At 41.2% G+C, this 26,422-nt stretch overlaps 1 protein-coding gene across 1 annotated transcript in view; it reads left to right on the plus strand.

Annotated features, from left to right (window-relative positions):
* Positions 1 to 26,422, plus strand: part of ralgapa1 (Ral GTPase activating protein catalytic subunit alpha 1) — a 66,792-nt gene that overhangs the window by 14,883 nt on the left and 25,487 nt on the right. Inside the window, exons 19-41 of the mRNA XM_008399828.2 lie at positions 4,211 to 5,977; positions 11,845 to 11,969; positions 12,056 to 12,290; positions 13,060 to 13,245; positions 13,351 to 13,521; positions 13,657 to 13,850; positions 13,936 to 14,034; positions 14,133 to 14,288; positions 14,912 to 15,040; positions 15,168 to 15,293; positions 15,832 to 15,890; positions 16,009 to 16,117; positions 18,894 to 19,004; positions 19,105 to 19,173; positions 19,265 to 19,402; positions 19,498 to 19,681; positions 21,067 to 21,185; positions 21,308 to 21,427; positions 21,647 to 22,274; positions 22,447 to 22,562; positions 22,985 to 23,109; positions 26,015 to 26,086; positions 26,192 to 26,315. Coding sequence (XP_008398050.1) covers positions 4,211 to 5,977; positions 11,845 to 11,969; positions 12,056 to 12,290; positions 13,060 to 13,245; positions 13,351 to 13,521; positions 13,657 to 13,850; positions 13,936 to 14,034; positions 14,133 to 14,288; positions 14,912 to 15,040; positions 15,168 to 15,293; positions 15,832 to 15,890; positions 16,009 to 16,117; positions 18,894 to 19,004; positions 19,105 to 19,173; positions 19,265 to 19,402; positions 19,498 to 19,681; positions 21,067 to 21,185; positions 21,308 to 21,427; positions 21,647 to 22,274; positions 22,447 to 22,562; positions 22,985 to 23,109; positions 26,015 to 26,086; positions 26,192 to 26,315 — 5,162 coding nt within the window. The remainder of the gene's footprint in view (positions 1 to 4,210; positions 5,978 to 11,844; positions 11,970 to 12,055; positions 12,291 to 13,059; positions 13,246 to 13,350; positions 13,522 to 13,656; positions 13,851 to 13,935; positions 14,035 to 14,132; positions 14,289 to 14,911; positions 15,041 to 15,167; positions 15,294 to 15,831; positions 15,891 to 16,008; positions 16,118 to 18,893; positions 19,005 to 19,104; positions 19,174 to 19,264; positions 19,403 to 19,497; positions 19,682 to 21,066; positions 21,186 to 21,307; positions 21,428 to 21,646; positions 22,275 to 22,446; positions 22,563 to 22,984; positions 23,110 to 26,014; positions 26,087 to 26,191; positions 26,316 to 26,422) is intronic.

A 26,422-nucleotide genomic window follows, 5' to 3' on the forward strand; every position in this document is an offset into this window, starting at 1 on the left:
ACAAATTCTTTATTGGGGGGCGGTGATGGACCTGGATATGGGATGGGGGTGCCGGTCTGAAAAAGGTTGAGAAACACTGATTTAGTTGGTAATGTTGCAGGTTCTAAATTACTTGCAAAAACATTGACTGAAAGGGCTCTTATTTAATGTTGAGGGATTTTTGCCTGTAAGGCAAAACTTTAGGGCACAGTCATTTTACATTTTGTTTTGAGTTGAAATGTACTGAAGTCTTATTTAAGTTTGAGTGTTTGGCTTGTTAATTGTATTGTTAGAAGCAATTGTTTGCACTATTCAAAGATACTTTTCATTAAACTGTGGCAATAGCAATGGCATAGTTAATTTCTATCATAACTATAAGTTTCAGGCTCAGGATTTTTTTTTTACTTTAAGCCCTGCACCTGTCATGAACATGAATAAGCCTTCATGAATATTTATGGCTGTTGTCATAAAGCATCATTCGGTAAATTATGACACTTTTAATACAAAGTTGACATTATTCAAAATGTCTTTGTTATGACAACTTGACACTAACCAAGAAATCATTATTGTTTAAACTTTACCTTTAATAACATAAAGTTTCCTAATTTTTAAAGTGCAATCAATAATACTTTTAGAACAAATTTATATCAGTAATGATTTCTTGCTTAATGTCAAGTTGTCATAACAAAGACATTTTGAATAATGTCAACTTTGTATTAAAAGTGTCATAATTTACCGAATGACGCTTTATGACAACAGTCATAAATATTTATGAAGASTTATTCATGTTCATGACATGTGTTATGTCATGTTTATGACAGTGTCATGTCAGTCTTATTTACCCCCCTTCAAATAAAGTGTTACCAACTTTTGTTCTCCATTTGTTTGCTTTTTTGTTTTGACATGAAAACTACACAATATGTTGTTGTCATGGTCGGGTTCAAAGACTAGAGAAGTATAAAGGGCGCCTGAAATCCAAAGAAAAGTCTGACTTGCATTCACAAAACCTGGAGTTCTATTTCATCGCTACTGAACACCAGAGGCGATGCCTCAAGCACTGAATGATCATTCTTGTGCATATACAGGTTGAGTGTTAATCACAACAAAATCTCCTCTGACCCATTTATGGTCACATGACAGCTGGCGCTTTAGTTCTTGTTCGCAGGTGTATTAAGTGCAGGTGTGATTGTGTGAAGCTGGTCCCTTCTGTGTTTACCACTTGCTTGTTGCTAGTAGCCTCATGACCGGGTATGGTCGGAGCTGCAGGTGAGTTTCACCCACTAGGGGCTGCACAAGCTATTTTTTGCTTTTTAGCAGATCTGCAGTTGTTGCTGCGGTAACTGATACGTTTTGTTTTTCTTTTCTGGGGCAGTAGTTTACTGTTTGCTTTAACCCTTGGGGAATTTTAATTTGACTATACACTTAACACCCTTTTGTCCCAAAATGGTACACTTTATAAAACTACTATACAAATTCAGTATTTATTTTTTTCACTTTCACTGCATTAATCTTTTCAACAGCTTCAGACCTATCCAAATACACGTTTTTCACATGTAAATTCTTTTTCTATTTTTTAAAGCCTCTTTTGTTCTAAAAAGCTTGATATTTTTATTTTTTTGAAGGAGATGAATCCAAAATTTACAATATTTTCCAAAAATAAACTCGAAAGCAGAATATTTTAGTTGGGAGCCTTTCACCCTCAATCAAGTTGAAAATTAAAAACATTAATTTTTATGTATTATTTTTGAAGTAATAAGAGTTAAAATCAAAAACCGACACTTTTATCCCCTGACTCAAAATGATGCATCTTTTCAAACTGTAATAAGAAATATACATTTATTTTTTCTTCACTTTAACTTAATTTAATGTTTTCAGCAGCTTCAGACATACCCACATATATAAAGCTTTTCATTTCTTTTTTTTTTTTCAATATTTCCTGTTTCATGCCTGTTTGATCCCCCCAAAACAATCCATATTTTTGAAGGAGAAAAACCCAAAATATTCAATATATTTTTCAAAAATAAACATCAAAATGGAGTGTGGATGTTTCATCTTTGACCAGATCAAAAATTAATATCAATATTGATGTTTATGCATTTTTTTTTTTTACCTTTGTGACCTAAAACGATACGTCTTATAAAAGCGCAATGAAAATTCAATATTTATTTTTTTCCACTGCATTAAATCTTTTCAACAACTTAAGATTTATCCAAAGATAAACATGCTATGTCACACATCAGCCTCTCCTGTGATAGAGAAAATACAAAAGAGGCCACTTGACTTTGATTCATCAAATCACACACACACACATATGGATAAAATATTTTCTCAATCACATTCACACTTTCCTTTACATCACTACCAATGCACCAGGACTATTTTTGTGGTGTTCAATATTTTCATTGTTATGCATTTTGGAAGGTAAAAGAGCCATTTTCCCATTGAAACTTGATGAAATAAAGGAGTGGGCCCTGTGGTAATATTAGGGGGCCATCACACCTAAACATATATTTCTTTATTTAGAAGGCAGAAGCTTAGATTAGTTTGGTTTTCAGGTAAAATTTTAAAATGCTTAGACAACTGTCCACTGAAAATATGTGGTTATAATGGGAGTCAATGGAATGTCTTAAGTGTACACAAAGGCGTAACTTTTGTTCTACATACATTACAATCAAAGGGACAACATTTTTTTTTAAAGAAAACTAAAAAAAAAGAAAGTCCATGTTTCCTACAATTAATATTTAAACTGACTCAGATATTGAGAATTTAAAAAAGCAGTAAAGCAGATGCCCCATTTTGATCAGCCAAGAATCTCCAATGGTTAATTCCTTGATTGTGTGTTGTGGCTTATATAAATCAAAGGCCGTTAGTGTTTCTGCTCATATGCTCACCACCAGGAAGTTGTTGCAGGCCATTGGTTCACTTCCACTTCATGTCCCGATTGCTTCGTCCCATTGGCAGGTTCTTCGTTTAGTTTCCAAAATAAGCATGTCCAGTTCAGGGTCCTCCCGTTCAGACTTTCGCTGTCTCCCAGGGTGTTCACCCGATGCGTCACAGTGGCCCTCTCTCCTCTGCTGCCGCAAGGGTTGAGAATCCTCCCATATCTGGACAAATGGCTCATTTGTGCAGCAACACAGGACCAAGCTGTCCTTGACATTCAGCTAGTGATCGATCATGTGGGTCGCCTGGCCTGCAGGTGAACATGGAGATAGCAGTGTGACTCCCTCACAGGAGACCATTTTCATGAGCACTGCCTCTTTCCTCTCCATGATTGCTTGGCCATCGCCCCAGTGGATTGACAGTATATTAAGCATGGTCCTGGAAATTAGGCTTGGCGTGGCGCTACCTCTTGTGTGGTATCATCAACTATTGGGTATGCTCACACTCGGTTTTACAAGGTGAATGTGGCTCTGCCCCATCCCCTTCAGGGAGTCCTGGAGCAGCATCCATGAACATCACTGAGGTAGGTGTTGTAGTGGTTGTCCCTTGAATGTTGCAGATTCCTCGTGACTTTGTTGACATAAGTCATCCAGTGCTTGAAGCGTCGCCTCTGGTGGTCAGTAGGGATGAAATGGAACAAAGTTACAACTGTAACTACGGTTCTATGAATCCTGGATGACCACCAGAATGCTTAGATCCTCTGAATCCTTGCATCTTGCGAAAAGGTTGAGGAATTGAGCGGCAGGTGTCATGTAACTATATAGAGTCACGCGGGTCACCTAGATCGACCTACGCATGCGCAAGACTGATCATTCAGGGCTTGAAGCACCGCCTCTGGTGGTCATCCAGGATTCATAGCACCATAGTTACAGTTGTAAATGTCAAATTATTGACTAAGGCCACTTTGAAATATTACAAGAAAGTCTCTCTGGAAGCAAAAAACAAAGCAAGTTAGGAGGGGTTTAACACTTTTTCGCATATTTCCTCTGACAAAAATTGAAAGCAAAAAACAAAAGAAACTCACATTTTAGATATGATAGTTATTTTTATCGTGTGTTGTGATACACTAAAAGTTAATTTATGTGGTGAGCCATCATCTTGTTGCTATATATATATATACATACATACACACACAATTGATTAGGACTGACAGTAAAGCAGGATAAGGAGTCTTCCACAGCACTGCAATTACATATTAAATGCATGTCACAGTGGGTTCTATGTGTTAAGCACTTCCACACTTATTCCAGGGATCTCATGGTCTCTGGTTTCATCACCCTCTAATCACCAGATCTCGAGGACCCCCCCATCACTCTGACGTCCCGCACCTCACGAATGCGGCACTCATCACAGAGCGACGAGACCCCACCCACCACCTGTTCCGAGGTCTTCCAGGGGGGAGCTTGTGACCTGGACACCCCGGCGCCATCCTCCCTTGCCCGGAGTAGCAGCGCCTCTGACATCATGGAGCCCTTCATCGCCGAGCGGGTCAAAGGTGAAGACACCCAGCGGGATCCCATGTCCTTCCTGAATCCTCCGCACCACCACTCCACAACTACCTCCTCACTTGCAGCCAACAGCCACACAACTCCGCCTCTCTCACAACCCCTCACCTCCCCATATCCCACACCTTTCACCCTCTCCAATGGTGTTTCCTTGTCCTCAGAACCACAGGATGATGCTAGTGTTTATAACCAGTCCTGGTTCCGAGCCGGCTCCGGAAGCCACGGCTCTAGCTCTGACTGGGTGAGCGACTGGGATTCCGCCTTCGCTTTTTCATCTGAAAAGCAAATTGATGCAGATGAGGGGGAAGTGGGGCGTGAAGCCGAAGAGGACGATTTATTCTCGTCCATCAGAGACTACCTCATTCAGAAAGGAGGCGAAAAGAAAGACGAGGTCAAAGAGGCAGGAGGTGCTGGTCATCTATTAGAAAGTTTTGTGGCTTTACCTGCACAGGAGCAAAGCAGGGAAGCTAGATCCCAGTTAGAGGAGGAGAAGCGGGTGGTAAATGAGGACAGGCAGGTAAGTAAATCAGTAAGGCACAGGAGTGTGGACTCCACAGAGGAGAGTGAGGCAGAGCAGCGCAGTATCTACGAGTGTTTGGAGCTACAGTGTGAATGGCCATCTCCCAGTGTTAAAGGGAGCACTAGCTTAGAGAGAAACTCTGAGGAGAAAGAAACAGCTGGAGCAGGACATGAAGGGAAACTTGACTCGTGGGGTGAGATAGGAGAAGAGAAACAAGATAAAGGAGAATCAAAAGAGAGGGCGCGGTTGATTAGACAGAATTCAATCACAGCCGAACCTAACACTGAATCATCAACTCCTCAAACCTCCGACCCTGCTAAGTTAAAAATGTCTCGCAGTGGCATCAAGCGGCATCAGTCCACCGGGGTCCATGTCAGCTTCCGGCCCTCCACTGAGTCCGTCCAGTTCCACAACCCCTTGGAGAACAAGGAGGCCCACTGGAGAGCCAGGTTGCGTCGACTCAGTCATTTCCACACTCACAGCCACTCGGCTGGGGAGAGGACGGCCAGAGCTGCGGTGGGCTCAGGGGGAAAGCTAGGAGCAGAAAGTCCAGGTAAGTTTGGCCCAGGGAACGGAGCTGGCCATAAAACACGAGCAAACGAGAAGTTGTTGCCCGGAGCTCCTGCAGGCAGCAGAGATTCCTCTGCAGACAGACTGGTGACAGGAGGGGAGAAGCAGCTCCCAGGGTCCTGTACCGGGTCCAGTCTAGGCCCAGAGGTCAACTCCGAGGGTTCGTCAAGTTCCTCAGGAGTGCGAGGACGTTTGGGACGCTCTGCCCTGCGGTCCAGAGTCTGCCGCTCTCGCTCCCAGGAGCCCGGCATCACTACCTCACGACACCACCAGGGCGCTCTTCTCGGTGGCATGTATAAGACCGTTGTCCACGCCCTGTCCTCCAAACCTCGGCCCAGAGGCCAGGGGTCATCCCAGGGGTCATCGCCGCAGCGACAGACCAGGGCCAGCTCGGGCGACGCCTCGCTAAAGGATCTCTACTCCCACGTCCTGGGCTACTTTGGAAGAAAGACGACAACGCCAGGTGAGGATTGAGGCGAACGAAGTGCTCAGAGAAGACAAAACAGTGGAGAGAAATGTTCACCAACACACAAACACCAGCCATTCTCTTTCCTTTTTGGCTGTTTTTAACTGGTTTGTTATGATGGAATGATATTTTTGGCTGAAACTCATCATCTTGCTCTTGGACTGAACCTGAAACTCCCTGTTGATGTTTTACTCTTGAACGTAGCCCCCCCTCCTCCAGCCTGCCTCCTTTCGAGGACTCCACGTCCTTCCACCGCCTGTCACTTGTTTCTGTAGACCAGAAGCTCCATCCCTCCTCCTGTCCTCTCTTTTTTAAGGGCTTCGGGATTTTAACCTTTGCACCTCCTTCCCCGTCTTCTCCTCCCTCTCCTCGACTTTTGCATGCGGCCTCTTTGAGTCTCTTTTACTTCTTCCCTGGAAACTAGAAGAAAACGACAATCTACTGTCTGGAAAAAAGTTTAAAATATCAACAAAACTAAAACTAACTACAATTGAGAATGATGTTGGATGTTTAGCTGGATGTTCCAGCTTCAGACCCTTGTTTGCTGTAGGACAATGAATATTGAGTAGGAAAATAGGCTATACATTTCCACTCCACTAGATGGCAGCACAGGACCTTTCGAGAATAACCAGTGGCATGGTGAACTTAGTTCAGTAAGGAAGAAATAGTTTGCTGAAATGGTTATTTGCCCAAATATTACGCTAATGGTTACTATTTAACCACCATTACAAATATTTCTGTTGATTCTCATCCTGAGTGAAAGTTTGGTAAAAATGTTTTACAAGAGCACAGAGATTCATCATTTGAATCTGTCTTGATGTGGAGCTGCTGCTAAATCTCCTTTTCTCAACCTGTTTTTTGTTTTTTGCTTCTCAACAATTGCCACTTTTTCTTTTGTTTTGTCAACTTATTTGTAACACAGGTAAATGAAGTGATGCTGTGGCATCCTGAGCTATTTTAACAGCAGTGTTGAAATAGAAGCAGTGTTGCATGAATTCACTGACAGCAAATTTACTTGTTTGTTTTTAAAGCTACACTCATGGTTAAAGCTCATTCTCTTTCAGGGCTAGGGTTTTTAATAAAGCCTAATAAAAATAATCAGATCTTTACCATTTTCTAAGATTACTTAAACTAATAGTCATACAAATTTAAACAGCAGAGTGCATACTGGACCACTCCCTAAAATTATTATTATTTCCAGTCAGAAGAAATATTTAGGTAAAATTAAATTATTGCATTTAACCTAAATCCACTTTGGCTGTTAACAATTGAAGACTTTGTTTATTTACCATAATTGTCCTATTAGACTAAGGGATCAACATTAATGAAATAATCTTTCAGTTATAATTATTGGGGGGGGACAAATTGATCTGTTGATTTCTAGAGTATACACACACAGTTTGATTTTAGTTGTGAAGGTTTTACAGTTGTACTTTAATTTCACAGGACCCATTTTGTGATTTCTCAGGTATTATTGACATAATTCATATTGTTTGGACAAGCATATAAAGATCAAAGACGTATATGTGAGGAAATATATTTTTCCATAAAATCATATTTCATTCACTCAATGGCAAATAACCATTACAGTTGAATACTCTGCAGATCTTGACTTCTAACATGCTGCTCTGGGGTAATCTCTTTGCAGTTGCAACAGGCTACTTGTGTGCAGAACTTAGTTTGGATTTGTTTCGTGTTGCGTCACATTGCAGACAGAGGTAAGATTAAACCCGCAAGGCTTCACAGTTTAATGTTTTTGAGCGGCTGTGGTATTTTAAAGCCAGTCTGGTGGCTATAAAGGAAATCCTGACACTTTGCGTTGAGTAGCTGAAAACTTTATTGACTAAATTCCTTCCTGTTATTGGCCTGGAAGCAGCCATAGATCCATGAGATAGATTTGATCTGCAAAGAAGGTGGCAGATTTACTCCGGAACAATCTTGAAATTTTAATCACTTCTTGCTTTTACACTCACCCCCCCTCCCCCCAATAGCTTTCGTTGCATTCAAGCTAATAGCATCATAAGCCAAAGAATCGTAACTGCACTAATATTAGACCTCTGGTTTGCTACTTGTTTGACTAAGTGATACTCTCTCTTTTACTTTTTGTGCATGATTCAGTTTAACTCCTGCATTGCTTATCTGAGATGTGGTGCGCCTGCTGTTTTGGCTTTTTGTTTATTTAACAATCCTCAAGAATCCCCAAAGTACATCAGGACTGCTCTCACAATTAGGAGAAACAGATTCAGTTTATGAGTGTTGTGATATTTTAATGTAAATTTACATTGCTTAATAATCTGCTGCTGTTATGCATCTGAAGGAAATGTCGAGAATAACCATCCATAAATCTCACAACTTATTGGCCTCAGATGAAGCTGATAGTGGTGGCTGACACAACCAATCCTGTGCTATTCACCGTTTCTCCACAGTCTTAAAAAGTTCCTGGCATTTGCAACAAAGTTAACTAAAGTATGGAAAATCATTTGTAACTGGAATGTTCTAGTTTTCAACACATAAAGCCTGACTTTCTGAAATTAATGAACTCATTCACATATCTGAAACGCACAACCCAAAATAATTCCACTTGTTTTCAAACCAGTCAACTTGAAATAATAGGATATTTAAACCTATAGATCAGTGGTCCCCAAACTACGGCCCGCGGGCCGAATCCGGCCCGCCTCCACATTTGGTCCTGCCCCCTGAACAATACCAGAGAGCATTTAGATTTTTTTTCATATACCGTATTTTCCGAACTATAAGCCGCCACTTTTTTCCTAAGCTTTGAACCATGTGGCTTATATGTGGATTTTTCTTCAACCACCAGGGGGCTCTTTAGCAGGAAGTGAGTCATTGGAAGTCAAAATTGGAAATGAAAGAAGAAAGCGCCCATTAAAACGGAATTAGGTTTTAATAGGGAATTGAAATTTGAAAATGTTGTTGACCAGTTAAATAGCATTGAGGGGGAAAAAGAAGATTTTTAGTTTTTTTTTTAAATAATACTGGGATCATTATGAGAATTTGAGGTATAGATATTAGGATCCAGTAGATGGCAGTACTTTGAAAGTACGGTGGCAGGGCCCCGGGGGTGGATGAGATCCGCCCGGAGTTCCTTAAGGCTCTGGATGTTGCGGGGTTGTGTTGGCTAACGCGACTCTGCAATATCGCATGGACATCGGGGGCAGTTCCCCTGGACTGGCAGACTGGGGTGGTGGTCCCCCTGTTTAAAAAGGGGGACCAGAGGGTGTGCTCCAATTACAGGGGGATCACACTCTTAAGCCTCCCTGGTAAGGTCTATTCAGGGGTCCTGGAGAGGAGGGTCCGTCGGATAGTCGAACCTCGGATTCAGGAAGAGCASTGTGGTTTTCGTCCTGGTCGTGGAACACTGGACCAGCTCTACACCCTCAGCGGGGTCCTGGAGGGTGCATGGGAGTTCGCCCAACCAGTCTACATGTGTTTTGTGGACTTGGAGAAGGCGTTCGACCGTGTCCCTCGGGGGGCCCTGTGGGGGGGTACTCCGGGAGTATGGGGTACCGGGCCCTTTGATACGGGCTGTCAGGTCCCTGTATGACCGGTGTCAGAGTCTGGTCCGCATTGCCGGCAGTAAGTCGGGBTCGTTTCCGGTGAGAGTTGGACTCCGCCAAGGCTGCCCTTTGTCACCGATTCTGTTCATTACTTTTATGGACAGAATTTCTAGGCGCAGCCGAGGTGTTGAGGGGATCCGTTTTGGTGGCCTTAGGATCGCATCTCTGCTTTTTGCGGATGATGGCTTCATCGGAACGTGATCTGCAGCTCTCACTGGAGCGGTTCGCAGCAGAGTGTGAAGCGGCCGGGATGAGGCTCAGTGCCTCCAAATCCGAGGCCATGGTCTTGAGCCGGAAAAGGGTAGAGTGCCTTCTCCGGGTCAGGGGGGTCGTCCTGCCTCAAGTGGAGGAGTTTAAGTATCTGGGGATCTTGTTCACGAATGAGGGAAGAAGGGAGCGGGAGATCGACAGGCGGATTGGGGCAGCGTCTACTGTGAAGCGGGCGCTGTACCGGTCCGTCGTGGTGAAGAGAGAGCTGAGCCAAAAAGCGAAGCTCTCGATTTACCGGTCGATCTACGTTCCCACCCTCATCTATGGTCATGAGCTTTGGGTCATGACCGAAAGAACGAGATCACGGGTACAAGCGGCCGAAATGGGTTTCCTCCGCAGGGTGGCTGGGCTCTCCCTTAGAGATAGGGTGAGAAGCTCGGTCATCCGGGAGGGACTCAGAGTAGAGCCGCTGCTCCTCCACGTCGAGAGGAGCCAGTTGAGGTGGCTCGGGCATCTGGTAAGGATGCCTCCTGGGCGCCTCCCTGGTGAGGTGTTCCGGGCACGTCACACCGGGAGGAGGCCTCGGGGAAGACCCAGGACACGCTGGAGGGATTACGTCTCTCGGCTGGCCTGGGAACGCCTTCGGATTCCCCCGGAGGAGCTGGAAGAAGTGGCTGGGGAGAGGGAAGTCTGGGCCTCCCTTCTGAAGCTGCTGCCCCCGCGACCCGACCCCGGATAAGCGGAAGAAAATGGATGGATGGATGGATGGATAGATGGCAGTAGTGCAACAATAATGGATGCAAGCTGCCGTTGAAATCTGAAGAAGAAGAAGAAGATGATGATGATGTTGACAATGAAGAAGAAGAAAGCGCCCATCTTCATTTAGCACATGCTAGTAGCAGGCACGAATGATCAGCACTTTTACTGTTAGTTACCGGTCGGAAACTGCCGTAATCAGTTCAGTTAAATCTAAACTTGGCAACTTTTCATTTTCAACCATGATAAATGTGATATTCAATTGACCTCTTATGACTCAAATTTTGGGTGTCCGCCCCCCTCTGCTGCTGCATGTTGTGGAAAACATAGAGCGGCAGAGATATCTGCGGCTTGCTTATATGTGTATGTTTACTGGTTTACAACAAAAAAAAAAACCTTGGGGGTGCGACTTATAGTCCGGAAAATACGGTATTTATTTAATAAATAGTGTTCTTTCCTGGATTTTTTTCTGTGAAGAACCCAGAGAGGGTTATTTGAATGTGCTTTCTGGAAAACAATACATTTTTACATTTAGGAACTTCTGCAGTCGTCACACTTTTTCTGTTACAAACTGACTCCGGCCCCCCACCAGAGAAGGAAAAAGTTATGTGGCCCTCACAGAAAAAAGTTTGGGGACCCCTGCTATAGATTTATACTTGACGAGTTAATCGTTTTTTTGAAGCATAACAACATCGGTGTTGTGTCAGGATGATATGCAGTTCTGATAAATTGAGCTAATTGAGTAATAAACTAATGGAGCCGTTTTAACAGCGAAAGATTAAACTGTTTCTCAGGAATTAAACCATTTTTTTCTTTTCACTTTAGTTCTTTTCATTAATATATGCTCAGGAATTCAATTTCTTAAAGTAATTACAAATTAGTATTTATTGTTTCTTAAGCTTTTGATTCTTTTTCAGTTGGGATAACAAAAATAACACATGGTTTCTCATTTGAGATAATGTCATGAAAAATCTTTCTTAAATTAACATTATAGTAAGAAATTGCTCTTGATGACTGTTCTCAGTGTTGTTGATTGATTTAGGCCTATAGTTGAACAGTTTAGTTTTCAGTACCGTAATATTTTGATCCCTGAATCCCTTTGAATCCCTGAAACGTTCAGCTACCTGAACATTTCTAAAGCTACCTGTCGTTGGAAAGGTGTTCCTCTGGTGATGAAACAAGCTTTTTATAAGGTTTTCCATGCTTTAGAAATCCTGATACGTCCTCCCCTGACTTTTACTTTACTTCTTTCCCTTTAAGTATTCATGTGCTTGACTGCAAAAACTTTCTCAAAGTTTATTTGCTTTTGCGTGTGTGTAGCCAACAAAGAGGAGGTGGTCCAGAAGGCCCGCCCTGTGTCCAGCGACGTTGGAAACAGCAACCCAAACTTCTCTGACCTGATGGATGAGTTCATTCAGGAAAGACTGAGAAACAAAGGGACAGTGGTCAGTATGTCTTGGACACATGTATTTATAATTATATTTGCATAAATCATCAAAGCTGTAAGCACCACCTTCCCTCTGACGAACAGGGTCGTCGAGGAAGCAGTCCAGTGGGCCTTGAGGTTCCCAAGGACCTGCCAGAGCTCCTCGAGGCCGGTCAGGGGGCGGGGTCGAGACCCACAGATGACCCTCGACCCGTTGATGACCCCGGAGTTCCCTCTGAGTGGACGTCACCTGCTAGTGCCAGCGGTTCCGATGTCATCAGCTCAGACAGCCAGTCGGATTCCTTTAATGCCTTTCAGTATTCAGCATGCAAATTTGACAGTAAGGAACCGACATTATCTCTGATGCACTTCTAAGATATAAAGAGAAGAAAAATCTGAATCAGTTCTTTTGTTTATTAGTTTTGTTTTTATTTGTTCTAAATGAAATCCCGGAGATGTCTTTTTACAATTCAACAGACTGTACTGTAGCTGCACAAAATATCAATTCGTAATTGAAATATCAACATGTCACATCACAGTTTAAAACTTGGATCTGCGACCTTTGTATTTGAAAGAGCCATTTTTCCCTTAGTCCAGGTAAATAAAACATGCTTATCGCCAGAAACGTTACACGATCTTTTGAAAAACTAGACCGCTTATAATTTTTCATAAATACCTATTCACTATACTATAGTGAATAGATACTATATTCTCTATAGTATACTATAGAAAATGGGTTTTTGCATTTAAAGAACCATCATTTTATTTCTATTTTTATATGTTTAAACAAAGAAGTATATAGGAGTGCTTCAAGTAAAAGTCAAAATCCAACCTAAATACCTAATTACTGATTATTTTGGAGTTATTCTTCCGTGGATAAGTGCAATTTTTCTATAAAAAAAAATCAGAAAAATTGCTAAAACCTGTACTTGTCACAATTTTATTTAAATCCATTTGTTGGTCCTTTATTCTTAAATGCCAGAGTTATGAAGAGTCACTTGAATCTCCAACACCGCAGGATGCAGACCTCTGGTTTAAAGAACATTTTGGATCTAACCATCCAACCATAAAATATTATGTTTTCTCCTTTTTTTTTTTTTTTTTTTTAGATTTTGCATTCAGTTCAGATGCATGTGGAGGAGGAGCAGGGTCTACAGGAGGCGGCCGAGGCAGCTCACTGGACCAGGACAGTCTAGGAGGCGGCTTAGCCTGTGATGAGCAGGAAGTGGCCAGTTTGACGACACTCAACATTGACTCGGAGACCAGCAGCCTTAGCCACACGGTTACCGTTACTGGTACGTTTCTGTAAAGTTGTCCAGTAGTGAGCACCAGGAACAATTATAATCAGGAGATGTTTGGTTCTCCGTTCAATTCTACATGTCTTTCTTACTCTTGGTTAGGCTCTGAGAGTGCCTCGCCCATGCATTCCCTCGGGGGCTCCCGTTCCCAGACCCCCTCCCCAGCCACGCTGACAGCTGAGCACGCTGATCACACACACAGTCACTCACACACACACTTGCAGCTGGACCAGAAACTCCACAGCTCTGTACTCCAGACCCCAGATGATCTAGGTAAAATTGACAGTGGGAGGGAAGGGGGAGGGGGTAAATAGTTTAAGAATGTAAACATTACAAAGATCCTTTAAGTGTTCTCGCTTTATTCTCCTCCAACCAAACAAGAGTCTCTGATTGACGTATTGATTCCAGAAACAAGCGAGTTCCCCAGCGAGGACTGCAGTGTGATGGCAGGCGGCTCTCTAACTGGATGGCACGCAGATGTTGCCACGGTTATGTGGAGGAGGATGCTGGGTATCCTGGGAGATGTTAACACCATCAAGGACCCAGAAATCCATGCTCAGGTTTTTGACTACTTGTGTGAGCTGTGGCAGAACTTGGCCAAGGTTAGTGTGGATAAATCTGTCTGCTGTGGAAATAATTTCAAAATTTTCCCCAGGGATTGGAGTTTAGTGGCTTTTCTGTTTTCAGATCAGGGATAATTTGGGGATTTCTCTGGACAACCAGTCGTCCCCCCCACCTCCTGTTCTGATTCCTCCTCTAAGAATCCTCACCCCCTGGCTCTTCAAGGTAAGTGTGATCAAGAAATATATGGAAATATATTTGCTTCATATTGCAGGGAAGAAAAATAAACAGATTTTTTGTGTGTCTCTGCATATTTCCTGTAGGCCACCATGCTGACTGAGCGTTACAAGCAGGGAAAGCTTCATGCCTACAAACTAATCTGTAGGATAATGAAAAGACGTCAAGACGTTTCCCCAAACACCGACTTTCTCATGCACTTCTACAACATCATGCACCAAGGGCTGCTGCACCAGGACCAGGTTTGTATTACAAGGGGATTCAATTGTAAACAATATGAGTAACAATGGGGAAAATTCAACTCGGCTCGGGAGACATCATTGAATATTTGATGATACTTTAATGGCAGATAAAATGTTCAATATACCATTAATGAATCAAATATTTCTGCCACTGTCTGCTTACGGTGGGGATATTCTGCCACTAGAATATGTCTTAGTCTTATCTTTTAACAGTTGACAAGGTTGGAGCAAACAACCTTATGCACTTTTCTCTTAGGCTCAGTCCAGAGTTTTTCTGTAGGATTTGTCATGGATAAAGGTTAATGTTCAACCACTTTAGGTTATTATCCTACTAAACATCCAGGGACAGACCATTTCCATATTTTTTGGCTAAAGCCATCAGACCTTTTTATTAAGGGCTATACAGTAGCAGAGTATCTGCTTTTCTAAACTGCTTCAGAGCAATCTTTAGGAAGCCTGGGGTGGTACTGATACATGACTACTGGAAAAATTACCATCAAGTCTGGCTACTTGGACACAAAATATAAGAAAATAGAGCGATTAGTCAAAATGTCTCCAAAGCAGTTTGTAATAATTCTGCTTCATATTGAGAAGAAGTGTTTTTGACAAACTTTCTTCTTCAGGACATTGTGAACACCATCATCAAGCACTGTAGTCCCAGGTTCTTCAGCATCGGACTTCCCGGAGCCACCATGTTGATCCTGGACTTTATCATCGCAGCTTCCAGAGTCACTGCATGTTCATCGCTCAATGTGAGGCACAAGGATGCACAGAGTCCTAAAGAGGAATACACTAACTCAAAAGTTTAAAAAAAATGGCAAGCTGTGAATAGACAATGATTGAGGAAGTTATTTAACTCCCTTTTTTTTTCCCTCCAAGGCTCCAAGAGTCGAGGCCCAGATTCTTCTTGGGTCTCTGGTGTGTTTCCCCAACTTTTATGAGGAACTTGCTGCTCTCCATCCGACCACTGCCGACGTTGTACGGACTAAATTTCCCGAGGTCAAGGTACATGGAGATACCTTGACCTGCTGATTTGTGTGGTTGGAGCAGGTCGCCATGGCAGCCACAGGGGTGGGATGAAATATGCTTTTTAAACATGCTCAAAAACTTTCATATATTTTCCTGTGTCATCCAGGTCAGTCTTGATGTTTTAACTCAGGTTTGCTTGTCCATAGGGGATCTCAGCACAGAATATTAGGTTAATGTCTCATCAGCTATTCCTGAAACGGCTCAGAGCTGTGGGAGTAATGTTGTTTGTGTTGTTGTTGCTGTGTAAACAGTTAATGCCATGCATGGCAGCACCTCAGGCCCTCTCTTTGGTTTCTTACGAGCCAGAACCCAGTTTTGAATCACTAAGCGATCATTAACACTGACTGAAAAGACCAGCAAGTGTGCGAATTTGCCTTAACTTGTTGTGTTAACCTGATTGTGTGCTATAGCTTGCATACCACTTAAAGTGACTCTTCATTACAAGCACCAGTTGTAGAAGTTTTCTACTGTTGTTGCTGACAGTCTTTAAATCTTTGTTGTTGTTTTTTTTAAGGAACACATTATCAAAACCATCCTGACCTCTGCCAGGGATGAACCCTCTGCTCCTGCAAGGTATGGGTTCTGTAACTTAAATGGTTCTGTAGTTATGTTTTTTGGTTTTGATGATTTTTTTCTTTTTACCTTTGAGTGTGTGTATTATAACTTGCTGCTCCTGTCCCCACTCTGTCAGATGTGTGGCTTTGTGCAGCCTGGGTATCTGGCTGTGTGAAGAGTTGTCCCATGGAACTGAACATCCTCAGATTAAAGAAGCTCTCAATGTAATCTGTGTGACCCTGAAGGTAGGTTTTATAATTATGAGTCATATTCTGTCCCAATTTTTTTTATTTTTATATACATCCTACATGTTATAGCACTTACTGCTATCACTGTTCCACTTCTCTCACACTGGATGACGACCCTATTAAAAGGTTAAAAAAAAGAATAAAAGTGGGCCAGAATGTGGATGGTCTAAGTAGGGTCTTGGTGAGTTATTCAATAGTGCTTAAAGAACCAAAAGGCTACTGAAATTATGATGGGAGACTTAGGGTTTTGAACACAAACCTCAGTCAAATTCTGGACTTTGAATCTGTGAGAAAGCGAACATTTTTTGGTTTAAGTATCTGTTTTTTTTTGTTTGTTTTTTTTCTTCAACATGAATTAATGAATACTAAATTACATAGCTTTACTAAGGCTGAAACAGTCACATTAATCATGATGAATCAATTATTCAAATAATGGTGAACTAATTTAGCAATTGACTAATTGTGAATTGGAGTATTCTAACCCCAAAAGGCCGTAAGAATAATATTCTCAGTGCATTAAATAAACCAAAAAATTTAAATTTTGCATTTTGCATTCAAGATGAAAAATCGTCTTTGTAAATATGTTGTACCCAGAACTCATTTTAGCTTCACCTGGTGCAGATTCTGAAAAAAAAATCTCCCACTAAGCCCAGTTTGATATCCGGTTATTAGTGGGTTAGCTTGAAAAAAGCTTGGTTAAATGAGAAAACTGCTGAATTAATTTTGTTTTTTGATTAATCGTCAGAATAGTTGGAACAATAATCCATTACTAAAATTGTTAGCAGCATTCCTGAGCTTGATTAGCATTACTGTATTTTTTCCGTAGTTCTTCTGTAAATGTAAATAAATTTGTTGTGAAATGAACAAAAATAAAATAAAGAGTTGTTTTGGAGAAAACTGTTGATTTAGATTAATCTTTTTATCAAAATATCAGTTAATGGCTGACAGGAAAAAATATTGGTATTTAGATGGTGGCAGCCCTATTTGACAGAAATTTACAGGAACCCTGATGTAAGTATATAATTGTAGTCTCTAAATTTAAGTTTAAATTAGTAAGTTAATGCACATATAGTCAGAATGTTATTTATTTATTTATTTATTTAATTAAAGGACAAAATTTCTTCCATTTATTGTCTTGCAGGAGATAATTGAGATTTCCAAATAATATAATTTTCTTTTAAAAAATTCTAAAAAATAATTTATGATGCTTGATTTCTACCATTGACTGTATAACTAATTATTAGTTTGTTTGTTTTTTTTATGTAGAGAAATATCTACTTACATTTTAGTTGTAGATCATTTGGTTGCACCACAATAACAACCTAATATTTGCGACTGGAGATGTTTGCTGCTCTTTGTAAAACAGTTGTTATTGTAACGACAGGTCAGTAGATCAGAACAATGCTGTCCAACATTTACTGTCTCATCCGGAGCCAAGTGGTTCTAGACGGACAGAAACAGACACACACACACACACACACACACATACCTTTTCGACCTTGGAATCCCCAGTTTGTGTATCGGCAGCCAATGTTTTTTTTTTGTTAAGGGACTGCACCAGTGCACATTTCCATTCACTTGCTCTTGGGAGCAAAACCTGGACTGCAAATATGTTTGGTTCTCCTTCAGATAGGAGCCTAATCCAAAGGGAATGCTGCAAGCTGTGACACACACAGACACACACACACACACACACACACACACACACACACACACACACACACACACACACACACAGACACACACTCTCTCTCTTACATAAATATACACTCATGTCTTTGTCAATTCTGAATCTCTTGCCTTGGTGGCAGCAGCCAGTCGCCTCAGCTACAGGCTCTGTTACATGTACACACAATTTTACACAAAGCTTAAGGGATTGTCATATTTCCATGCAGAGCTACTTCCTCCTCTTGGCCGCCTCGTCTTCCTTTCCTTTCATCAACAAGCATTTTTGGTTTTCAGGCGTTGGCTCTTGTTTGTGCCTGAGGTTTAAATCCAGCCTTTTCTCATTAATCACTCTGAGTTTTATTGTGACATTATACAGTTTACTGACAGCTACAGATTTTACTTTAATTTGACAGATAGTAATATTAATATGGTGTTTTAAAGCTTCTTGCAAGCTTTAAAACACCATATTAATTTGACAGATAGTAATATTAATATGGTGTTTTAAAGCTTCTTGCAAAAATTCAAAACGTATGTAACAAATTGTTTTATTATTATGGTTTGAATTATTTCTAATGTATTAGTGTTTCTGCATTCATCTTAATTTTGTGGTAAATAGAACCACAAACATTGACAAACTTTTACATTTACCTCTGGGTTGCAGAGCTCAGATTAAAAAAAAAATCACTCTCAGTATGCTAGAAATTGTAGGCTTGTGCTATAATGACGCAACGGTGCATGAGCCTTTCTATAAATCCATTTTCAACAAAAACCTGGTTATAAGGTTTGCTTGTTTATTTTATTATTGGGTAGATAGGTTTTTTTTTTTTTTGTTTTGTTTTTAAAAGGCCCCATATATTTATTTTCATTTTATTCAATCTCAAAGAACGATAATAAAAGTGGGCCAAAATTGTCATATAATGGTGTAACAGACAGAAAACAGTTAATACTGCTGCTAAAGGTGATTATACAGGTTGTTGAATCATTGTATATTTTACTGTATTTCATGTTGTTTTTCTTTGTTGAATAAATAATGACAAGAGGATATCTGATTAGTTTTTTCTGTTCATTTTAGGTTATGTTTAATAATTTTTTTTCCGTCTCTTAGTACCCCAATAAGACGGTAGCCTTGGTGGCCTCAGACATCCTTCACCTCCTCATCAGTCACGTGGATCATCTTCAGAAATTCCCCCCTGACACTCCAAAGAAGATTGTAGAGGTACTTTTCCATATTAGAGATTTTCCATTTTATAAAATTACTACAATTTTGAAGTCCTAAACTAGGTTTGTCTGTTTTTTGTTTTTTTTCCCCCCTTTAGATTCTGATTGCCACTATCACATATCTGCTGCCTAGCACAGAGTCCTCCTCTTACGAGCTGGATAAGAGGGTAACAAATCTCTGTACGCTTTTAAAATGTTCTGCAGAACGAGACGTCCACAGAAAGCAGGTTCATGCGTGTCTTGCTGTGTTTTCTGCAGCTAGTAGTTTCCCTTCTGTTGTGCTTGTTGGACTGGGTGATGGCTCTGCCCCCAAAGACTCTTCTCCAGCCTGTACAAACACGAAGCCCTCCAGAAAAGGAGCAACCGACCAAAACGCTGCTCAGCTGCATTTACAAGGTAAACGTGTCTGTAGCTGCTGCAGTGCCTCGGCCAGTGAAACACAGACACAGTTGGGCTTTTTTTAAAAACTGCTTTCCTTGTAACATCTACAGGTCCTGCATGGGTGCGTTTATGGAGCGCAGTCTTTCAGCAGTCCCAAGTACTTCCCACTGCAGCTGTCAGACCTGTCGAGTTCAGAATACGACCCGTTCCTGCCATTGGAAAGCCTCCGCGAACCAGAACCTCTGCACAGCCCAGACTCGGAGCGCTCCAGCAAACTGCAGCCAGTCACCGAAGGTAATTTATTCAATCTTGCTCTGTAATGAGCCGACGCGTGTTCCGCTCATGCAAAGTGATGCACGGACACAGAAACGCGCACACAAATCCACAAAATCTTTGCACAGTTTGACCGGAAAGGTATGTGTATGCAGACACACGTTCCTGCATCCATCTGAGTGACTTTATTGCCTCCTGCTATGATCCAACGGGACTCAGAGAGGAGTCTAATGACCGATTCACCTTGATACACCATGCTTCTCTGCTCCCCTCTCCTCTTTTCGTCTCTCGCCTTGTCTTCTCTTCTCATCTCTTCTCGTTTTTCTTCGGCTTTATTTTTAACTTCTGCAACATCCTACTGCCTTCATTAAGTTTTCTCTCTTTTCCTCACTTTGTCTCCTTATCCTGAGCCAAGCCCTGAGGGTTAGGGTGTCACTGAGAATGCCCGATCAATACATATCTGTACTCGCCAATCAATCTGTCAATAAGGACTCATTAGGAAGTCTGCATGCGTCATTGTGTGTGCTTCTATGTGACAGTGTTGATTAACAAGGATCTACTTTCAGGGCTGTATGTAATGACACTGGCTTCTTCTGCAGGGGGACGACCTTCAGTCAGTTAGAATAAGGCACATAAAGATTGAACTTGTTAATACTGAATTTTACATTCAAATCTTAGTTTTGTTCAGCTTTTATGTCACTTCACTTCAAAGATTTCCATTAGTTCTGAGGACTGAGATGGAGGTTAGTTTTGCATTTGCTGTATGTTTTGAATTTACTGATAGAAAGTAGCAGATTTTATTTTAAATGTCCTTTTATTTCTAAAGAGTTCATGATCCCATGAGGTCTCACAGATTTTCTGGGGCATTTTGGAAGAGAAAGAGGCCCATTGCATAACAGATCCTCTGCCATACTTAACAGTGAGCGAGAAAAGCTTTTCCACATGCATATCCTTTTAACCCTTTCAGACCCACTTGGCTGTTTGTTGCTGAAAAGCCTAATCTAAGTTTCAAAATTGTTTTGAAAGGTAGTATTTGCATTTAAGATGGTAGGAGAGAGAAGTAAATCCCTACTAAACATCTTGACGCTCCCATGAGATATCAGGAAGTTATGAATCCAAAATTTAAAAAAAAATTTTTTTTAATGCATCACCTCCATTTATTTTAAGAATTGTTAGATCTGCTGATATGTTTGACAGCCATGATTTGGGCAGAGATCAACAATTACTATGAATAATCATGATTCTCGGATAGATCCTTGTGGATTTATTGTCAACAACTTTGTTGCAATTATATGATGATGTTGTATGTTTGTGAACGATGTGGCGAATTATACCATGTAAACACACGTAAAGGGAAATTAAAATGAAACAACTTGGCTAGAAGAACACTCTTTTGCTCTTTGCAGTTCGTAGCCGTATCCAGCAAGGCCTGGTTTCCATTGCAGCCAGAACCGTTATAACCCATCTGGTGAATCATCTGGGACATTATCCAATGTCCGGAGGGCCCGCAACTCTCTCCAGTCAGGTGCTCTAACTTTTTGGTCTACTAAGATTTTATAGCTCCTTACTAAAGGAGAGGGATTCATTTAAGTATTGTTTTGTTATTATTTTTCTTTTTTACTTTGCTAACTTGACGTCTGTTCATAGGTGTGTGAAAACCAAGACAACCCGTTCTGTGGGAGTCCAGATCTCGGACCAGAACTCTTCAATTCGCCCAACCTTCAGTTTCTGGTTCTGAACGGCTCCACGCTGCTGTCTGTTCTCCAGGTAATGTCATCTGAAGTGTCATTATTTTTTTTCCTGACATAATGACAGTTTATCTCAACTGAGCTGATGATTACACTTTTAGATTATAGTTGCAGTATTTCTGCATGGTCTGGAAAAGTGTGTAGTTTGATTTTTCCAGGCCTGGATATGCGTCGACTGTTACCGTCATTTGTTGCATTTTAATTTCAGAACTTGCCTGCTATTCCCTGTTTTTTCCAGATCCGATCAGAGTCCGGTGTCCCGGGAGGAGGAATGACGGCTGGCTTGTCCTCTGCTCCTGCTTGCGTCCGTGTCATCATCCGAGATGTCGCAGGAAAACACTCCTGGGACTCGGCCGTCCTCTACGGGCCTCCGCTGTGCTCCCCGAACAGTCCGGCGCGCACGCTTTTAACACAGATGCAGTCGCCGCGCAGCTCAAACCTTCAATTACGCACTCCACCAGGAGGTCCACAGAACAAGATGGAGTTGAAGGAGGAAGATGATGAAGTAGACGGGCAGGATGAGCGGGGGCCGGAAGAGGAAGAAGGAGAGATGGAAAGTGACAGACAAGAGTTTCAAGTAGCTGAGGAGGAAGGAAAAGTCGGTGATGAGGAGAGGGAAGATCCAGGAGGAGGGGGAAACGTTGAACCCGTGGAAGAGATAGAGCAGCAGGAAGAGGAGGCAGAGATGCATGTCCATCATGCAGACGAGGATTCGGGTTCGGAAAAGCTTCTTGCTCCACCACTAGCTAAGCGAGTGTGTCGGGAGGCGGTGCCAGCTTGGAACTCTCTGGAAGATGGAGATGATGCGCTGGATGAGATGCTGCAGTACCTGGGTTACTCGAGTCCAGAGTGTCTACAGAGAGCAGGTGTGTTTGGTTATGTGAACTACAACAATAATTTAACCTTAAAAAAAAATATATATATATATTGACATTAGACTAGAATTCATGAACTAGTGTGTTGTAATGTTTCAGGTATCAAGGTGTAAAACCTAAAAAGGTTTCCAAACTAATTTTGATTCCCCACTGGTTGTCACAGGCATGCCACTTAACATCCCGGCCCCTCCTCCAGGGTGTGTGTCAGAGAAGCAGGAGAACGATGTGATCAACGCAATCTTGAAACAGAGTGCTGCAGAGCGGGAGTTTGTCCTTCATGTGCGTTGTTAAATTCTCCTTATGAAAAATTATCTCCATTTAGTGTAAACTCTGGTTTGTTATTCCTGTCTCTGTGGCCGTTTCTGCAAGAAGTCTAAACTTTTTTTATTGTTCCATTCCATACAAACGAGATGCAGCCAACAAGCTTTACAAGATGGGCAATTTTCTCAATGAGTCAGCCATAGATGAATGTGTCATGAAAGAGCGGCATTTAGTAAAATTGTTGGAAGCTGCATCTTAGTTTTATGTCTGAGGCAAAATCTAGTTTGTTGTCTTATCTGTGATTTGAGTTTTGCTACAAACTAGAGCAACTGATTGAGCTTCCTTTTAAGACTGGTTATTCCATTTTTTTTTCTTTTGCCAGAAACTGTAAAATGAAATCATCCTTGGTGCTTCATTTTCTTTACACGTTTTCTCCTTAGAGAGGTGAGGAGCTGAACATGAGAGCGATGCAGCAGACCGAACCAGAGACAGAGACGCCTCAGTCGGCCTTCTACTATTGCAGGCTGCTCATCAACATACTGGGACTCAACTCCTGGGAGAAGAGGTAAGGCTTCCTCGACAATAATGGAAAATTGTGTTGAAGTGCCATTTAAATCTAACTCAATGTTGAAAGGATCATTCTGCTATTCTTTGGTCAATTTGTTTCTTTCCTTTGCTTACATCAGTTGTTAATTTTTTTTGTTTAGTTTTGTGTTTTGAAGTGTTATCCAGGTCCGGAAAAAAGAGAATAAAGAAATGAGATTTAAAACATTCCCTGTTTTGTCATCAAAAACCTCAGTCCAGATCTCTCCTTCCACATAGTGATGAGTCTATCCATCCAATCAATCATCCGGTCTTTATTTTTTTATTTCAAAGTTTCATATTTGGAAAGCCTGTATACCGTAGAAATAACAGTAATAAATTCACAGTGAACATTGGAGTTTCTACTTTAAACATTGCCTTAAAACATAAGTGTCAAACTAAAGAATTGGCCCGCCACAACTTTTTATGAGGGCCACAGAAATAGAACTTTAAAGACATCAGTTGTGTGCTTAAATACTATTTTATCAGTCAGATCAAAGCAGTTTTTATCTGTAGTGCTAAAATACATTAATATGACAATATGCTCAATTAATCTTTTAACAGTTTATTAATGGATAGTTTTATTAATACATTGTGCCACAACTGGCCCTTTGAGAAAATTAATGGCCTCGATTTGGCCCAAAATGAAAATGAGTTTGACACCCCTGCTTTAAAAGGAATGGCACCCTTCTAATTTAAGTTTGGAAAAGTCTTTTACTTTTACATGAAAATGTACAGACAGCCTGGATTACCCCATATTAAGTTGAAGGATGTAGGATTTTCACCTAAGCAACGAACCTAGCAAGATTTCTTTGCACATTTTAGCATGAGATGTTTCAAATGAAGGGTAATTTCATAAAAGGTACGTGTGGGATGTCTTCTGTATTTTGTTCTTTCCCAGAGCAAAACCAAATGTTTGCCTAATGCATATAAAAGAAAAAGGTGAACTACATTGAGCTAATTAGAGGCTATGTTTCTCCCCATTCACATCGTGCAGCATTTCATCTTCTCAATGACTCGGAGCTGGAACTCACAATGTCGGGGTATTGCTTTAAATGCGCCTGGCCGGCTAATGGACGCTCATCACTCTTTATACTTTATCCAGGGAATTACACTTTCTGCATTCAGAGCCACACAATGGACTTCTCCACACGCTCGTGTGTGTGCGCGTGATAATGAGGACAGCGCTCTATTGATCAAACTCGGCCCATTTGGTGTCAGAATAAAAAAGCAGTAGTTGAAGAAGAGCGCGATTGAGGGGGCTGTGGCAAATCAGAAACCAAGATGATTCAGACCCATGCAGATTTAGTCGTAATGATAATAAAGAAAATAAATAATGAAGCAAAAAAGACTGAAATGAAAGCTCAAGAAACTTAAAGGGAAAATAAGGAGGTAGATAAGAATGAAAGGGGGAAAAAAGGAGATGTTGTCTAATCATCTGTTATTGTCACCGACGTCTCTCCAGGTATTCATATGAAGCATTACAGACACTAAGATACTGACAGTCACCCATGTGTATCCCCTTTTATGCTTTTCCCTATAATCCAGGGTGTAAATGGAGTCTTTGAGAGCAGAGAATGAGGCCATTACCAAGTATCACTTTAATAAAGAGCAAATTGCTCTCTCTCGTTTTCTCTCTCCCTCTCTCTCTCTCCTTTTCTTTACCTCTCTCTATTTATCCCCTGCACTCCCTCACTCTTTCCCTTTTTCTAAAAGTGAAAAGAACGACGTGTCATTATCAGTCCACTCCAAGCTTTGCTGCCCAACTCTTGGTTTTTATATCAGCCGTACAGAGGTTGAGGGTTGCTTGTTGGCACAGTTTCAACCGCCTTTAGACAAATTATTCTGCATGAAAGGCTTTTGTTTTTCTTAAAAATCACAGCCCATCTTTCTTTCTTGAGAGCCTGACAGTGTCGAAACTTTGGCCGTTTAGACTTTTCCCCCCACAAACTAGGAGTAAACAGGAGTTCTACAGCAACTTGATGGTTTTTGAAGTCAGAGGCTTGATTTTCAAAAGGTGTTAAACATGCTTGTCAAGAAGTTCAGGACCATCTTTTTATGCTTGGGAAGATTTTATTTTTTCTTTGAATTGATAGTCAGGCAAGTCAGACACTCTTGGTTTGTGAATCTTGTTCTTTTAGGCATAACCTATTAGTTTGGCATTTATCTGCAGTAAATAAGACGCAGGCTTCTAATAACCTCTTGGAGCCACTCTCCAAGTAGCTCTATTTCTTTAATGAAAGCAAAGTATGAAAGAGTAAAAAAAAATGCAACCTTTAATATATTTTCCTGAGGAAAAATATCTATTCTTGTTTCCACTACCATTTTTAACCTACTAAAATCTATGCAACACATTTTGCCAACCTGACATAAATTAGTCTTCCAGGTTGGACCTTTACAATCGCTCCAGGTCATCTAGGGTCCTAGTCCTCTCTAAGTAAGCTTTGTTCCTTACTTAACCTCCCAAACTACGGATTAGCAAATATAATAACTTTTGGCCATCAAGGCTAATGGGTATCACTCTACACACGTGCAGCAGTTCTGTAACACCGAGCAGTTTGAGTTTTCTTTAGTACGTTGTTCAAAGTGCAAGGCTTAGAGATATATTTGGGTCCTGGTGCAACCTTGTTTTGTCACAATTCCAGTTTCCTATAAAGTGTTTTTATTTATCGCTTTTCCTATAAATAGTTGGGAGTTAAAGTGACGTTACTGAATGTAAATATATGCTGATGGAGTCGCACAAAAAGAAGAGCTTTTCTGTAGATTTTAACATTCCATACAAGTGTCAATTATTCTTACACACGGACTTGTGTGTCATTTCAAATAAATCAAAGCCATGTTGGCAGGATTCAGTAATGACTTATTGCTCGTTTATCTGTGTCTTGCAGGAGTAACTTTCATTTGTTGAGGAAGAATGAGAAGTTACTGAGAGAGCTGAAGAATCTAGACTCACGGCAGTGGTGAGCAGCGCTTATCTTTAACTCCTCTCTGAAAACTTTTTATTAGCCTGAGAGTTCAAACCAACTCCCCGTTGGTGCTGATTACTTTCTGTCATTGCCTTTCAGCCGAGAGACTCATAAGATCGCAGTATTTTACGTGGCTGAAGGTCAAGAGGATAAACACTCCATACTCACCAACACCGCTGGCAGCCAGGCTTATGAAGACTTTGTTTCAGGACTCGGCTGGGAGGTACTAAAATGTTTTCTTACATACTCTACATTTACTGGGAGAATTTGTCGTCCTAAATCAGAAAGTAGACAAATTATTTAAACATGGCAGGCGTGGATTTTCTTAAA

The sequence above is a fragment of the Poecilia reticulata genome, linkage group LG22, assembly GCF_000633615.1.
Source record: "Poecilia reticulata strain Guanapo linkage group LG22, Guppy_female_1.0+MT, whole genome shotgun sequence".
In the NCBI taxonomy this organism is placed as follows: domain Eukaryota; kingdom Metazoa; phylum Chordata; class Actinopteri; order Cyprinodontiformes; family Poeciliidae; genus Poecilia; species Poecilia reticulata.